Genomic DNA, 17,125 nt, shown 5'->3' on the forward strand with positions numbered 1-17,125 from the left:
CAAATGTTATCTATGTGTGCGCATGTCCTTTTACAATAAGTATATTTACTGGACTGAGATAACAAAGAGCAAGATATTTTTGTAATGTAATGTTAACTTTTTTATTCGAATTATCAACAAACGAATTTTATGTATTGTTTTTATATTCTTTTTTTATTTAGCAATTAATTTGTGCATGAAACACGCTATATCTAAAAAAGCAATTGCTAAGATGGTATAAAATTAAAGCAAATTGCATTTTTTTTATTACTATAAGAATTTTTTTTTTACGAAATATATTGTTAATAATATACTTAGGCAGCTCATGATGAAATAAATAATCTAAGGGCAGTATGTCGCATATAGGAAACAAGTGCATGTTGAAGAATGGACTGACGATTATATATATGTATATATATAAATAAACAAGAGGTCACGTTTTAATCTTTCCATATAATTATCTCAGATCACTTCATTAGAATATATAAAAAAATATAATCAGGTTATATATACCCAGCAAGCAAAATGATGCAAACTTTGCGCAAAGTTTGCAGCAAACCCGAGCATGCCTTTACAGCAAAATTGTGACAAGGTGTGTCCGCAAAAAGCTTAGCTTTTGCTGGCAAGGCTTGTCGCAATAGTGTGATGCACATTTTTTATTCTAACTAGTTGTTATAATACTTTATTTATTAATATGTCGTCGCATATACTTTTATCATCCTCTTTTTTTTTACGAGATTTACGAGAACATATTATACAGTCTAAGATACTACAGAAACGAAGGCTTGAATAAAGCATGAAATTATGTTTTTCTGTACCTTTTTCTCACAACACTGTCACAATTCAAAGAATTTTATTTTCCTTCGTGAACACACTTCACTTTATCATTTATATAATAATCAACAGTGCGTTTGAGTAAAAGCGCGAACGCGCGCGCTTGAAATGATTACAGTTTGAAAATTTTTAAAAGCTCGCAGAGCAGCCAATATAAACATTAAATGCAACGGTACAATATAAGGGCAGTAATAGTTCAGCGACAATAGTCGTCACGTGATCCTTTTTGTCGCTCAAACGTTCGGTTTCAGCGGCTCGTGAAAATGCACCTTAAGGCTCAACATCATGTGCTAGTCTGATACGGACTTAAGAGCCTACCTAGACAAATTTGCATAAACGTATAATACATACGTATAGAAAAATCAATCAATCATTTGTCTAGTACGAAGTAGAGTCCTAGATTATCTAAGACTCTAGTACGAAGAAGGTAGCATGGTAGCAATAGATTTATTCTTTATAGCTGAACTGAGCTGAATTGATCAGCTCAGTTCAGCTTAGTTCATCTCATAGATAATATTAAATAAATATAAATAGAGCTTTATCTATCTTACTGTGTGTCAAGATAAGTGGGGTAAAGGGAGCACTTTGACACATTTTCCTCCCTCGCGCAATCGCCGAGAGAAACGTGCGAAATAGTGCGAATATGAATGCGTTTGCGCAAAGGAAGAAAATTTGCTATCTATTTATCTATCTATATGCTACTTATATATATAAAGATCTAAAGGCAGAGATGGAACAAAGCTCTAACTATATTTAATATATCTATGATTCAGCTGTAAAGAACAGACCCAATATGCATTAGACATTTGATTGGTTAATTTCTTGCACATGCATTATGCGTCTCGTTCTCCTCCCTTTATTCCCTTTAACAATGGCAGCTACGCCGATTTAAATATTATATTATATTACATATTCATTGCATATCCGTATCAATATATTACAGTAAATTAGTTTGCATACAGCAAAATTTGCCCGTCATTGACAGTGATTTGACAATTAAAAAGAGCGAATAATCCAATGGCTCTTGTACGCTGGACGTGGTTGGATCATTGGATTAACTTAATAAGAGAAAAACAGAGAGAGAGCTTTTCTATATGTTTCTATTTATAACTGCAAATCTGCAAATGTGCGACGTTTTATATAAAAATCAATCTATTTCGTCATTTATATTTACGTAGCTATTGTATGCAGCTAACGTCTGTATTGAATCTTTAAAAGAAATCTTCGGATTTTCACCAAATAGTTTTTGTATCTGAGATATTTTTCAAACTTACATAATGGAAAATTAAAAAAATGTGAGTGTTATGACAGATTAGAGGTGACAAAAATGTCATCCTCTTATTGACATTAATTAACTTGTAACTTTTGATATCATCTTTGGTTTCTTATTTTTAATGATTTCACGAGAGCAGAACAAACTAAGTAACAACTAAGCAGATTATACACTGAGTGAAAAGATGGAACAGAATCTTGGATTTGTGGATATGCTGGAAGAGAGGCGAAAGGACTGTGACTTTTTTTGGGCAACACGTTCCATGAATCCATTGTTACCGCATATGCTGCCAGTGGAATCAGTTTACAATAGAGACAAGATAATACAATCTGTTTTGCTCGATGCACAGGTCAGAGCTGCAATTGATACAATAGCAAAGAAAACAGGAGTTGAAGTTAAAGATGTCGAGAATAATGCTCGTGTTATGATAAATGAAATGGCTAGCAGAGCAGATTTGGCAACAGTACGTTGGCTAGGTATTGTTTTAATAATAAGTAATTTTTTAATTTTTTGTATTATTTTGTTTTGTGACTTTTTTTAAAAAGTCAATTAATAGAATCAGTATTGATATGCATATGTATATATAATTCTTTTCCAATTAATGCATTTGTTATCATGACAAATTTATGTAGAATTAAATGGAAATGTAATCTTAACGATAGAGTGCTATTTTAGTAAATATGGCTCACTTTTAAATATCTTATCTCTTGTGTTTAAAAATTTTAGGTATTTTTATTACAAAAGCTATAAAGAGAATGTTTTCAAGAATTTATGTAAATGAAACCAATCTTTTTAACTTAAAGAAGGAAACACAGATATCTCAGATACAATATGTTTATGTACCAACTCATAGAAGTTATCTGGATTTTATTCTGCTATCGTACATTCTTTTTTCTTACGACATGGCATTACCGAATATCGCGGCTGGTATGGATTTTTACAATATGAAAATAATTGGAGAACTGTTGCGTAAAACTGGAGCGTTTTATATACGACGTAGTTTCTCTAATGATTTATTATACAAGCAAATTTTTCGCTCGTATATCAACACTATTGTTAGTCACAGCGATAGGGCGATAGAATTTTTTCTCGAGGGCACTCGAAGTCGTAGTCAGAAGAGTACGATGCCAAAATACGGTAAGCAATAAGCAGTAAGACATTTCTAAAATTAGAAATAGATATTACATTCCATATCTTTTTTTTATAGGTCTTCTATCTATTATTTTAGAAAGTTTACTTCAAGGCGACGTACCCGACATACATTTTATACCTATGAGTATTAGTTACGAACGGCCACCGGAAGAATTATTATTTATTTACGAAATGTTAGGAGTTCCGAAGCCGAAAGAAAGTACGACCGCGCTTTTTCGGTCACTTTCTATATTACAAAATCCTTTTTCTCACGGTTGCATTTACTTTAACATCGGAAAACCAATCTCCGCTCGCCAATTTGTAGATACAACACATCGCAAAAGAAAAATCATACATCCTTCCTTTAAAATCCCATCGTCAGTTGTAGAAGATGTAGCTTATTTTATAGTAGAATCACACAAGAAAAACACTGTACTTATGCCGATCAATATTATTGCTTTGCTTCTCAATGAAAGAATTCAGATGAAACCAAAGGAGCCATATACATTCGATTCATTGACCAAAGATTATCAATGGTTCAAAAGCTTTATCACCAAATCATTGAGAGCAATAATGTATGAAACTGAAAAAATGTAAATATATTAAACTTATTTTTTTGCATTACATGATATTGTAATACTTTTAAGAATAATTTTGTGACTTGTTACAGTAATGATGACGAGATCAAACAAGAGATATTAGAATCTTTAAAACCGCACAATGAACTAATTGTATTTGACTCATCAAATATATTAAAACTCAAACAACGACATAAAGGAATTAAATTACAGAATCAATCAAATATCAAGGGACATTCCTTATCTGAACGGACTATGCAAATAGCGGTACCTGCCATTAATATTGCAGTTTATATCAATCCAGCTTTGGCTTTCCTGGTGGAAGCAGCTTTCATTACTGCAACAATAGAAGATAATGGCACCCGAAGCGGTAACAATTGTATTTTTATTTATATATGATATAATAATAAGATAAGGGATGTAAACATAAATAATTACCAACTACTTATATATGTTTTCCTGTGTAAATGGAATATACATTAGATTGATCAAAAGGTCTGTTCCATTTATTTTTTTTTTTTTTTTTTTTTTTTTTTTTTTTTATAATTTTTTTATTTGTAGAACCAAATTTTTTAAATGCAAATTTTAATAGTTTGATATACATTCTCTACACACGAAGTCTGATTATAGTTATTTAATCGTCACTTAAATGATTAGTATTTATTGGTGTGTTACATTTTATCGATTTGTCATGGACGTTTCATTATTAATATCTTCAGATGCGGATATTACGACTCGTAAAACTTTAACGATGCGATATGCATGGCACGGGACTTAGATTCTACTAGCTTTTGTAGCCCCCAATCAGACATACCTCCTCCAGAAGCCTTGTAACTGCCTCTATGTCATTATAGGTCTTGGTCATTTGGCTCACCCGGTTGCTACATAAGACTGTAACAAGAATAATACTTTATTATTAAACTCCCAGATTTAAAAAAGATGTCTTAGCACTTTGATAAAGAAATATGCAGAGAGGCCGGACCATTACATTTAAATTCTGTGAGAACAACGTAAGCGCAACACTTGATAGATTTTTATATCTGTTTTTTATTTTATTCTATATAATATTTATATTAATAAACAAGAAAAGCTTTTCATCAATCTTATATTTTATTCAACATTAGGAGTAGCTTTGGAACGATATCAATTATTAAGAAAATTGCTCAGCACAGAGTTTGTAATGCGCCCGATTGAAGATAAAGATTTAATTAAAACAGAATGGGAAAAGTCATTGAATATATTGCTGTCAGAGGATTGTTTATATATGGCGGAAGATCTGATTCGTCCAGGAACTAATACGCAACTGTTTTCTATTTTGCATAATGTTATATTACCCTTCATAGATGTTATATATGTGATATGTATCTTATTATTCGAGGTAAGAACAAAAATTTATTAGCAAGAAGCTTTGATATTGATTAATGAGAGATAGTATGCATTGAATATATTCGCTCTGAAAATCTCGTTTTAGTGGAATGAAAGAACGTCGGGCAAACTCACGGATCGGACGATTCTTGTTGAAGCACAGAAAGAAGTTGAAAGATTATTGCTCGAAACTAGAGGCTGGTGTCAACATCCCTATTGTTTATCTCTTGATCTTTATAATACAACATGGTCCAATTTATTATCGCAAGGTATCGTAATTGCACATCCGGAACATGCCAATATATATCGAACGGATAAAGCAAAATTGGCATACCTTATCAGCGTATTGCGTGAGTTACCGTTGCAACGTCCCATAGGGAGCTACATTGATGCGTTTCCTTTAATTATCTTAATGCCATCGGTGAATACACAAGCTAAATTATAATACTCATTTATCGCGAAATAACGGTTTCAGTATGCTAATACTAACAATAATAACAACACTAATTGACTAATTGACAAATTAATTTTAATTGGGAAGTGTGTCGAGATACGCGTCACTGATATGTACATTCCAATTTCGTTTAACAAGAGAATGATATGATAATAATGAGATATCATTATCGATATATAGGTATGTTCTATTATTAATGGTGATGAGAATAAAATGTTTTCGTACATGAGACTCTGTTCACAAAGCTTAATATTGAAAATTGGAAACTTAATAATTATTATAAAGCTTGTATAATTTTTAACTATTTATTATCTCTCATATAAAACGTCTGAACATATTTCGACATTGGTTATAAAAATATCAGTAAAAAGAGAGAACTTAAAATCCTATTTTTAAAAAATAATTGATATTTCCGCACGAGTGTTTGCAAAATATTAAAATCATTTTTATCTTCCTAAGCAGACTTATATTTTTATCCATATTGTGATAACTGCTATTTTGAAATAAATTTATCGATTTATGTCACATACATTTGTATTATTAAAAGTTATGAAAGTTTTAAAAACAGAGGAAAGAGAGATATTCACTGTTTCCACTACAAAATATTTAAATTTAAAAGTCAGAAACGAAACTATTCATATTGTTAAGTATCCTAGCGACGTCGTCATCAAGATCGATGGATCTTTTTCTTTTACCGAGAAAAACCGTAGCAGCGGTTGTAGTAGTCATAGGAGTACTCATATTCCGAAAGAGAAGCTGCAAAGATTCCATTGTCAATAACAGATCCCAAAGAAAACAAAGATACATTTATAGCGAAGCCCTATCTAAGATATCCTAGAAGAGAGAACAATGTCGTAAAAAAAAGAAAAAATTCTTACCATAACTAATCGAACAAGGTAAACTGCGAACGTGAGGAACGATATAGCCAGCAGTGCGCCTTCTATTGAGGGAAATCCTATAGAATGGTCATCGTGACCTTCGTAGCCATGCCCGTGATAATCCGCACCTCTTACTTTTCGATTTGACGACATAGTAGCGGTGAGGCGAGATTCTGTCGATGAATAAAAATGTAAAACCTTTCAAAAAAATCATGCTACTTGACGGTATATGCCAAGAGTATGAAATTTTTTTACCTATTTCCGACATTAATGTCTTTTCGAACATTTTGAGAAAGTGAAGTTTTCCTTCGAAAGACACTGGCTGCGATTTTAAAGTACTATGAACATTCTTAAGTATGTCTATGGGCAAATATTGAAATATACCATCGTCCTTCTTCAGCGTGTAGTTGTAGTATTTATCCCGTGTCATTTCTTGTTTGTGCGTAGTAGTAATCGGCGATTGAGTTGTAAGTGTATTAAATGTTGTATCCTTTGTCGATGAAATTGTACTATATTTGTTATTTAATTTATTCTAAAACATTAAAATTGTTTATAATATATAATTGAAAAGTTTTGTTTTATCAAACGATCATCCTTTCGTTACCTCAGTCACAGAAATATCAGTTCTCGTTGCTGCGCGATGTTTACTGATCTCTGTGAAATTTTCGGCGATTTGTTCGGGAAGTGAATTCGATAATGTTGTCGACATTGTGACAGAATCTATCTTCTTAATCTCTATTTTTTTATCATCCATCGCATATGTAGCTTTAACGGGATACCTGCCGTAAGTTTGACTGCTGTTTCGTTGATCATCGGGAGAGGTAATATCACCGCGTATAAACTTATAAAACTGATCGTGCTGGACAGAAGGTATCCTTAAAGGACACAAAAGCGATATTTAATTTTGGACATAATTTATAGACTAGGTACAACATATATATCTACAACTTACCTATAAATCTTGTTCTCGTCCGAGAATTGCGGCATGTCCACCCATTCTGCCAAATTAATGTTCAAAAAAAATATTATGGAACATAGAGCGCAAAACATGTTACTCGCAAACATATTTGAGGACAAACGTTGTTATTTTTTATTTTGTTATATCGCCTGCGAGGAAAACACACTTCATTCTCATCCGCTATTTGTATCGTTTCTAATTGAGTAATATGCCAAGTTTCCCAGCTCCTATACTCCTACGCTCCTTGCGCATCCGTAATTCAGAAACTGTCTGACAATGGACAACGGATATGCTGCAGGGGACGCTATTATTTCAAGTAGAGATGTTCTGTTAGGATTAAAGAGAACGAAACGGCTGATGATGCTCATGCATTTGGAACAATTGTCACGCAGAAGAAGCTGCGTTCTCGTATTTTTTTATGATTTATCTCTCGTATATGTGATACCATATAATTTAATTTATTATAACTTATATCTTTCACATACGATATACTATCACGATGTCGAAATTTTTTTCCAAAAATTTTTTTTTTTTTTTTTTTTTTTTTTTTTAGAGAAATGCGTCGCGCGCGCGCGCAAAGTACAAACAATCTATATAGAGAAAAATGTATAAATCGTAAAAACAAATCTTGTTATTTATTTTGCTCTTAGAAATAGTTATACATAGCTTATCTATGGAAAAATCGTTTTTATAAAACTTGCGAATTGGTAAAATGAGCGCTATCACGCTAATCACGATTCTCTGTATAATATGTTTCCGCCTATTCCCTTTATATAATCCAAATTGCTTTGCGCAATGTAAAGTTACGAAGAGAAATGCGTATATAGATCTAATCGTCAACTGTAACTTAATTATTATTTATTCTTCATTACTGCTACAAGAAAAAGAGAATTGATAGTATATATAAATTGGAAATTCTACGACATTTTAAATACATAATAGCCGATAATTTCCATATTATTATTTAAATATTTGCATTTTGTGACATGTCTGTTTTTATATCGGAATGAATAATGTATATACATATCACTTAATTGCGCTATGATATAGCGAAATTTTTTGTTTAAATTATTAACTTTACTTAGAATGTGTGTAGAATGAAATTTAAGTTGAATTTATGTGTACAATTACATGAGCTGATATTCTCAAGTATTATAGAAACATATTGTTTATATATATATATATATATATATATAAACGCACATACATGGTTTATATATTTTGCCGTTAAACTACGAACGCAAAAAAGCATAAGATTAGCATAATGATAAGAATATAAGAGCATTCGACAATAACATTTTTATTTCTACATTAGAAGAAAATTTAAATGCGTCACTAAGAGTATTGTAAATGCATTTTCCATGAGCAGAATGTTGATATCTATATATGACTTATAGATATATTACAATTGTATAGCATAGATTCTTAAATATATATGTAATATGCGCATAAACATTGATCTACGATATATTCTCTATATGATTACAATAAACTTTTAAAAGTTGTTATAAAATATAACAATTAATGCGTCTGTATTAACGTCTATTTGTATTTCTTATGTTATAAGTATTGACCATCTTTCTATAGTCATTTTCTATTATAATATCTATTGGATATTTCATATTTAATGTACTTAGGGAATGTAAAAACCGCACTGTTGCGTCACATATATGATATAGGATAAAATAATTTTCTATATTATTAATTGTAAAATTGTTGGAGATATAGGCCATATTTTTAAGAGTTTAATGTCAATTCGTGATTTAATGTGTATCCAGAGCTATTCCAGATCGAATATGTATTATGTATGTGTCGCGTGCGCGCACGCGTGTGCGTATTTTACAGGCTATAATATCTTTTCAAAGAAAATATCAATTATTTTTATCAGATTTAACATATTTCAAATATATCAATTAATACATTAATAAATCAATTGGCAGGATCATGCAAAAACATTGTCACGCGCACGTTTTTATATTAAATTCTATTTTAAGAAAAATTATTGGATCTAAATTTTCTTTAAAGAGTACTGAAAAGAATGTTCTGTAAATGAATATAGGTGTGTAAAGATATAATCAATGGTCACTATTTTGTTAATTAAAAAGTGTTTCAAAATTGTGTTTTTAAATTTATCTAACAAATATGATCAGATCTTTGCACTATCTTAATTTTAATAAATTTACATACAATACTAATTTCTCTATTAATCCAAATCAATTCTCTTGTATTTCTCTTGTATTGATCGACACAATTGTCGTTTCTCACAGCGTTGATAAACAAAATAAAAACATATATAATTTGCATTCAAGTAAGATATACATTCATATTTTATCTAATAATTCTAATATTAATCAATTCCTACAAAAAGAAAAATTTGATTATGTCATTGAAATATACATGAGTGAAATACGTTAGCGCAACACAAAGGCGTATACAGAACCATATTAGAACAAAAACCCGATATATATTTATATTTTTAAGCTATAAAATATGCGTTATAAACAATTAAATTAATATTAAGGTTCGCCGATTGTGCTGCTAAAAATTGAGATGTTATGTATGTGTATAATACTATATTATTGTTTTTTATATGTATACTTTTTCTATATGCATACAAATAAATATACATGTGTGTGTGTGTGTGTGTGTGTGTGTCTGTCTGTCTGTAAAATAAATTCTCATAAAATTTCTAAAAATTTCGATAAAATCTTTCTTCCTTTCTTATATTCTTATAAATTAAAAATATCTTTTTCAAAATATGCATAACAAAATTATTAAAATTATAATATATAATATAAAGGTAAAGATGTATAAAAAGATATATAAAAATATTTATATAAATTATACATTATGCAACATAAATAATCTAATTAATACCAACTAATATATAGTATTCTATATATATGTTAGCACGTTGTGCATCTCAACATTTCAGCAATTATATGTATATACATACATAGAATATTTAAAAATACATAATTGAGATTCATACACACAGGGTACAAAAATATCAGCCTTTCTTTAAAAATACATAATTAGTAATCTTAAATTAATGATAATCCATTGCATATCAATCTACATACATTATAAATGATTTAATAATTTGGCAATATACAAATTTAGAATATAAATAATATATAGGCAAAATTAAAATAAATATGTTGCAATTTATGTAAGAAAAAATATTCTATGCATGGGTTATAGTTATGTTCATTATTGAGCTCTGTTACACGGCACCCTTAATCGGGTTTAATAACATCCGTAGTTGTGAAACTGACCAATCACAGCTATTCCTCTGAAGAATGGAATGACCGTGATTGGCCAGCGTTAGAACTACGGATGTTATTAAACCTGATTAGGGGTGACGTGTAAACGTAGTCATAGGTGTGTGTGTGTGTGTGTGTGTGTGTGTGTGTGTGTGTGTGTGTGTGTGTGTGTGTGTGTGTGTGTGTGTGTGTGTGTGTGTGTGTGTGTGTGTGTGTGTGTGTGTGTGTGTGTGTGTGTGTGTGTGTGTGTGTGTGTGTGTGAATATACATGTGTGTGTGTGTGTGTGTGTGTGTGTCTGTCTGTCTGTAAAATAAATTCTCATAAAATTTCTAAAAATTTCGATAAAATCTTTCTTCCTTTCTTATAAAAAAATAAATTAAAAATATCTTTTTCAAAATATGCATAACAAAATTATTAAAATTATAATATATAATATAAAGGTAAAGATGTATAAAAAGATATATAAAAATATTTATATAAATTATACATTATGCAACATAAATAATCTAATTAATACCAACTAATATATAGTATTCTATATATATGTTAGCACGTTGTGCATCTCAACATTTCAGCAATTATATGTATATACATACATAGAATATTTAAAAATACATAATTGAGATTCATACACACAGGGTACAAAAATATCAGCCTTTCTTTAAAAATACATAATTAGTAATCTTAAATTAATGATAATCCATTGCATATCAATCTACATACATTATAAATGATTTAATAATTTGGCAATATACAAATTTAGAATATAAATAATATATAGGCAAAATTAAAATAAATATGTTGCAATTTATGTAAGAAAAAATATTCTATGCATGGGTTATAGTTATGTTCATTATTGAGCTCTGTTACACGGCACCCTTAATCGGGTTTGATAACATCCGTAGTGTGAAACTGACCAATCACAGCTATTCCTCTGAAGAATGGAATGACTGTGATTGGCCAGCCTTCGAACTACGGATGTTATTAAACCCGATTAGGGGTGACGTGTAAACGTAGTCATAAATTTGTTATAAAAGCAAATAAAGTTTTCATCTTCCCTGCCTCGTTCCTTTCCTCAATTTATTACATAGAATGCAATAAATTTTATATTAAAAAGCAGGTTAAATCAATAAAATATATATTATATCAACAATTATTTTGTCTCAAAATCAATTTTTTTTTTATATATGGAATAGTGGATGTATAAATAAATTTTATCAATAATATTTAGAAAATCTGAATCTCTTTATAAATAAATCAATATTTCTAAGAGTAACAACAAGATATACTATAAAAAAAGAATTAAAAAATCTAATAAAAAATTTAGAAAAACACATCTATAATAAAATAACGTTCGTCATTTAGAGTCAAATAATAAAAATGTGTACATTACAACATAGCTTGAATAGAGAGACACAATTCCAACAAATAAAAATTGAAGCACATATTTAAAAAGAAATATTGTGTACTCTCTGTTATGTGGATTTACCAATCAGTCAATCAAAATATTTCATGAATAATAATGATCTACATCTATATAGAGTATTTTTTGCTCATTTATATCGCTACATATAATATATCGCGAATCAAAATTATTTTATATTAAGAATGTAAGAATGTTAACATTATGAAAGTTTTTATGAATGTTACATTTAAATATTAAGTATATTAAAAGAAACAATAGATATCCCGGAATATAAGCAAACTCGGAGTATCGATATTGATCTCATTCTCTTATATAAGTACGGAGAACATAACATTCGGGATATTGACCGAAAAAGCTTGTACTAGTTTTCACGTACTTTTATGGAATCAGGCACGAATAAATCGCCGTAGAGTAGCTCGAGCACATCGAACCCAGCCTTTGTGCAGTGACAAGGAAGTCGGTAATGTTTCAATGTTCAAAACAGACGAACAGTTCTGTCATGTCTCTTGATTACTATATGCCATCCAACGTGCATCATCACTTTCATGAGTCAAGTAGCGATAGCCAACTTTTTGCTCCAATTTCCTTAAGTCGCACCACGTTTGATAATCCTTTTAGATGGTAAGAAATAAATTTTTTTATAATATAATTAAGATAATTGAATAAAAAATAAATAAAAATAACGCGTGCGATAACGTATACTTACTTGTAACCATACGTGCTGCAAACTTTTATCTACTGTATATCTTTTTCTTTGCTTAACTTGCAAAAGATTATTAATCAAGTCAATAGCTGAAAGAAATATGTATATATATATATATGTATGTACAAAACTCGATCGTGCTGCAATCGAGCCTCAACGGACGGACATTTATTTTCGTCAGCGTTTCGAAAACGTCATGATATTCAGTTGTAAAACCGGAAGAAAGTACGTATTCACATTGTAAGTAACATGCCATCGCAAAAATATTACGATATGAGAATGTTAAGAATTTATTAATTTAATAGATCGTAATAATTTAATCTCTTCAGGAACGGATTTATTAAAGCCGGAAATGTTTTCTCCTTTTTTTTTTCAATTTTATATTTATTCAAAATAGATTTATAATTATTAAAAAAAATAAAAAAATTTGAAAAATGATGTATTACATATGTGACCATTGTGCGTTAAGATTAATTATTCGTGAAAGGATTTTATATACTAAAATTAAAAATACAAATATGCGTTAATATCCCTGAAGAGATTAAAGGACTAAGCTCTTTTCCCTTGTGCTTTTTCGTTTACGACGCGCATTTTTTCGTAAACTATTAAAATGCGCGCCAAGTATATATGCTCGCGGAAGAAACGGACGCGGAAATGGTGGAAATGTGCATTCGTGGATCGTCGAACGATGTGCTTACTAAGTATCGCGGTTATACAATGTTGCTTCGCAGGACAATGACAGAAAACGTATGTGTCTTGGGCGCGAAATGTGCAACGAAAAAAAAAAATTTTTTTTTCTATATTGTCTAATATTATATTACTCGTCAAAAGTAAATGGACGAAAAATAGTAGTAAAAGAGTTAATTACCGTCATTTGAAATTTCTTTCCACGGAGTCGGCGGATACATGAAGGCGGCATTTTGAATCTGTTCGTTAATATCCTCTTCCTCGTTAAACGGGAATGTGCCACTCAATGACACATAAATAATTACGCCGACGCTCCACATATCTAGGGAACGGTTGTAGCCTTTATTTCGCAACACTTCCGGCGCCAGATACGCCGGTGTGCCAACGACGCTTCTCCGAAAGCTCTTTTCACCAATTATTCGTGCAAACCCAAAGTCGCATAGTTTTACTTGAGTGAAGTCCGTGTCGCTGCTTAATAATACGTTTTCCGGCTTCAGATCGCAGTGCACAATATTCTTGCTATGAAGATGTTTTAACGCGACCAGGATTTGCGTTATCAGGAATTTGGTTATTCGTTCACTGAGTCGTCCGCGTTCGGAACTCAAAATCATTTCCAGCATGTCACCCTTCAGCTTCTCCATCACCACGAATATTCGTTCTGGCGTTTCAAACATACGTTCCAGATTCACTACACCACTATGTGACAAATTTTGTAGAATAGCTACTTCGTTTTTCAGTTGGGCCTCTTGTTTGGTGGGAAAACGTAATTTATCGATGACTTTTATAGCGACCGCGCGACCGCTCCCGTTCTGGCGTACGTTCCAGATTCACTACACCACTATGTGACAAATTTTGTAGAATAGCTACTTCGTTTTTCAGTTGGGCCTCTTGTTTGTCTTGTTTGGTTAAAGATTTGACGACATATCGGTAATGCTTTCCTCGGGTTCGGTAGATTCCTCTTGATCTGCAAATATAAAGCGTAATTTCTTCTATCGCTCTATCGCTTAACAATATATAATATTTAATATTTAGAATATATATCTTTATATACAAGTAATAAATTAAATAATATAAAAAATATAAAATGTATAAAGTAACAAAAAAAGAAGCATACTGAAAGATCTTGTGTTATTACTTTGCACAGAATTTTATGATAGCAAACCAAATATACATACTAGTTGATACAGTTACAGGCATAAGTGCTTGTCTAATAGTAGTTTCCCATGATCTAGCTATATGAGCCCCGATACCGCTTTCGGGAGGAGAGACTTGTCCGCAATTCTCTCCATATGATGGATCCTCCCCGACATAATAATCGACATTGGCAGTTTTTAGTTCAAAGCAATGTATTATATCTATAATATAATTAATAATATAATAATAGGCAATGTATATAAAAAGATGAACTGAGAAAAGCTCATTGAGTTTGACAAATTTTAAGGAGCATACCCGTTTAAAACTTCGAAAAATGAGTACATTTTATAGATATTTTTGCAGAGCAACGACTTGATAAAAATTTTTAATTTTTTTACAATATTAATACGATATTATTAACTACCTAAATAAAAATTTTTAGCTTAAAAAAATTTTTTTTTCTTAAATTATGGGAATATTTGCAGAGCTCCTCCATATTTTAGGTAGCTGCACGGTGTGCATGAATACATTCGTAGATCATGTCCGAAATAAAAAATACAAGCTTTAATTTATTAAACATATTAATAGCTATCTGCTATCCAATCATTTTTTCAAAATTTTTAAAAATAAAAAAATGGCGGTGTGTTGAAAAAAGTTTTGTTTTTTTTTTAAAAGGTTCATTTTTTTGTTTATAACAAAAAATGGGAAATCGGATTGAAAAATGGCTTCGTTAGCAGATGCAGAATCTTATTAGGAATTCGCATGCAAAGTTTGAAGTCAATCCGTCGAACATAGCCCGAGTTTTCATGCACACCGTGCATAAAAACATAAATCTGCAAATATTCGCATAACTTCTAAAAAAAATTTTATTAAGCTGAAAATTTTTATTTAAGTAGTTAATAATATTGTATTAATATTGTAAAAAAAATTAAAATTTTTTATCAAATCGTTGCGCTGCAAAAAAAACCTAGAAAATATACTCAATTTTCGAAAGTTTAAACGGGTATGCCCTATGCCCCCTTAAAAACGTTTGTTTGTTTCATTTGTTAAAAAACTATTGTTTAAACAATTTTCAAAAGATAACAATTTTTTACAAATATAATAAAATATGATCTTCCATTCTCATTTATTAAATTTACTATTGAAATTTTTACTATTAGCAATGGTTTTGCAGTCAGTGCAGTCACTGCATGAGGCAATCGTTCTACTTGACACAGTGCGACTATACCTAAAAACAAGGCGCGTCTGAAGCTCTATGGTACCTGCGGTAAAAGATTCGATATTTTTATATTAAAATACAATGTTCAAGCTTTTATTTGAGCCCTGTCTGAAGTCTCTTGCACATCCGGCTCGTTTGCTACAAATTTTCAAAAATGATAAAGAACGCGTTTTTTTAGTATTTCAACCCCATTTTTCTCCTGATGTGATAGGCCATTTTGCTTTGCCAATTTGGATTCAGCGCACAAAAACTATAGGAAATTATTTGTTTTTTTTTTATACCGCAAAATTATGCAGACCTGTATTATTTATACAAAATTCTTTAATATACATTTCGTTTCTCCAAAAAATAGTTGTGCTAAGAAGCTTGCTTCAATACGTGTATACGTCATTGCTTAAATCTTCTTTTTTTTTACAAAAGTAATGATATAAAAAAGATGCGCCAACTGGGAATAAAAATTGTACACTCTATGAAATATACTTCTTTTATTTTTATCACACACGCACACATGCACACACACACACAAACACACACACACACGTCCGCACGCACGCACGCACACACGCACATACACATACACACACACGCACGCACGCATACACACGCACGCACACACGCGCGCGCGCGCATATTTTAATATTAATATTGTTATACCTGATAACGCATAATACGATCGAGTATTTTATTAAGGCATTTATGTATATATTTTTTAATATATGCTTATATGTACACAGTTTTCATATGGATACATAACAAAATACTTCAGATAAGAACGTTTCTCTCGTAGCATAATATTTATTAATAAACATAACAATTAAAGTAATTACGAAAGTAAACAAAAAGTTCAACGTAACAAGACATATACAGGGTGGTCCTCGTAACGGTCGCCACGATTTTTAAGGCACTTACAATAATCTGACATAAAAAAGTCATAAACAGAAATTTATCAGTTTCTAACCGGCAACAAATTGCAATAATAAAAATTTACCAAACATTTTTTTTTCCATAAAAAAGCAAGGTCACCTTCAATTTTTTAAATGGAACTCTTTACTTTTTATTGCATACTCTTGTAGCTTATCTCGAGAGCTTTTCAAAACACTATAATAAAGTATTTTTTCATTAAGTACTTTTTGAGTTATTTTATATTTTATTCTGACATATTTTGATATAAAAAATAAAATATCTCGTAAAATATTTAGTTTTCGATAATCTTACCGTAATATTTTTTTGTACAGACTA

At 30.6% G+C, this 17,125-nt stretch overlaps 3 protein-coding genes across 5 annotated transcripts in view; 1 reads left to right on the plus strand and 2 right to left on the minus strand.

Moving 5' to 3' along the window:
* The first annotated feature begins 1,112 nt into the window (after nucleotides 1-1,112).
* On the plus strand, nucleotides 1,113-5,746 carry LOC115233444 (dihydroxyacetone phosphate acyltransferase). Of its 3 annotated transcripts, none has more exons than XM_029803867.1 (7): nucleotides 1,113-1,240; nucleotides 2,226-2,562; nucleotides 2,813-3,223; nucleotides 3,294-3,810; nucleotides 3,888-4,165; nucleotides 4,920-5,173; nucleotides 5,267-5,746. In XM_029803867.1, the coding sequence occupies exons 2-7, from the start codon at nucleotides 2,271-2,273 to the stop codon at nucleotides 5,603-5,605; spliced, it is 2,091 nt and encodes a 696-aa protein (XP_029659727.1). In that variant the 5' UTR covers nucleotides 1,113-1,240; nucleotides 2,226-2,270; the 3' UTR covers nucleotides 5,606-5,746. The 3 variants fall into 3 exon arrangements, with proteins under 3 accessions (XP_029659727.1, XP_029659726.1, XP_029659728.1); XM_029803866.1 differs by lacking the exon at nucleotides 1,113-1,240 and adding an exon at nucleotides 1,305-2,108; XM_029803868.1 differs by lacking the exon at nucleotides 1,113-1,240 and having other exon boundaries at nucleotides 2,386-2,549.
* An 11-nt stretch (nucleotides 5,747-5,757) lies between these two features.
* LOC115233446 lies at nucleotides 5,758-7,942 on the minus strand. Its single transcript, XM_029803869.1, has 5 exons — nucleotides 7,445-7,942; nucleotides 7,097-7,367; nucleotides 6,748-7,024; nucleotides 6,493-6,665; nucleotides 5,758-6,370 (listed from the first exon to the last, which is right to left on the minus strand). Exons 1-5 carry the CDS (start codon nucleotides 7,555-7,557, stop codon nucleotides 6,227-6,229), a joined length of 978 nt encoding a protein of 325 aa, XP_029659729.1. The 5' UTR covers nucleotides 7,558-7,942; the 3' UTR covers nucleotides 5,758-6,226.
* A 4,058-nt stretch (nucleotides 7,943-12,000) lies between these two features.
* The window catches only part of LOC115233499 (serine/threonine-protein kinase D3), a 10,650-nt gene continuing 5,525 nt past the window's right edge, over nucleotides 12,001-17,125 (minus strand). Inside the window, exons 12-14 of the mRNA XM_029803983.1 lie at nucleotides 13,715-14,342; nucleotides 12,850-12,935; nucleotides 12,001-12,754 (exon numbers count right to left, since the gene is read on the minus strand). Of these exons, the coding sequence (XP_029659843.1) occupies nucleotides 12,641-12,754; nucleotides 12,850-12,935; nucleotides 13,715-14,342 (828 nt within the window). The 3' untranslated portion in view covers nucleotides 12,001-12,640. The remainder of the gene's footprint in view (nucleotides 12,755-12,849; nucleotides 12,936-13,714; nucleotides 14,343-17,125) is intronic.

This window comes from Formica exsecta, unplaced genomic scaffold (assembly GCF_003651465.1).
Source record: "Formica exsecta isolate Colony F162 unplaced genomic scaffold, ASM365146v1 scaffold175, whole genome shotgun sequence".
NCBI lineage: Eukaryota > Metazoa > Arthropoda > Insecta > Hymenoptera > Formicidae > Formica > Formica exsecta.

What these genes read in the sequence shown, in the direction of transcription:
- LOC115233444 (XM_029803867.1), top strand. Translation starts at nt 2,271, where the DNA reads ATGGAACAGAATCTTGGATTTGTGGATATGCTGGAAGAGAGGCGAAAG. An exon ending in GAGTACGATGCCAAAATACG is followed by an intron (nt 3,224 to 3,293) that starts GTAAGCAATAAG and finishes TTTTTTTTATAG; the next exon opens with GTCTTCTATCTATTATTTTA. An exon ending in TATGTATCTTATTATTCGAG is followed by an intron (nt 5,174 to 5,266) that starts GTAAGAACAAAA and finishes ATCTCGTTTTAG; the next exon opens with TGGAATGAAAGAACGTCGGG.
- LOC115233446 (XM_029803869.1), bottom strand. Translation starts at nt 7,557, where the DNA reads ATGTTTGCGAGTAACATGTTTTGCGCTCTATGTTCCATAATATTTTTT. An exon ending in GACGAGAACAAGATTTATAG is followed by an intron (nt 7,368 to 7,444) that starts GTAAGTTGTAGA and finishes GTGTCCTTTAAG; the next exon opens with GATACCTTCTGTCCAGCACG. An exon ending in GACATTAATGTCGGAAATAG is followed by an intron (nt 6,666 to 6,747) that starts GTAAAAAAATTT and finishes ATTCATCGACAG; the next exon opens with AATCTCGCCTCACCGCTACT.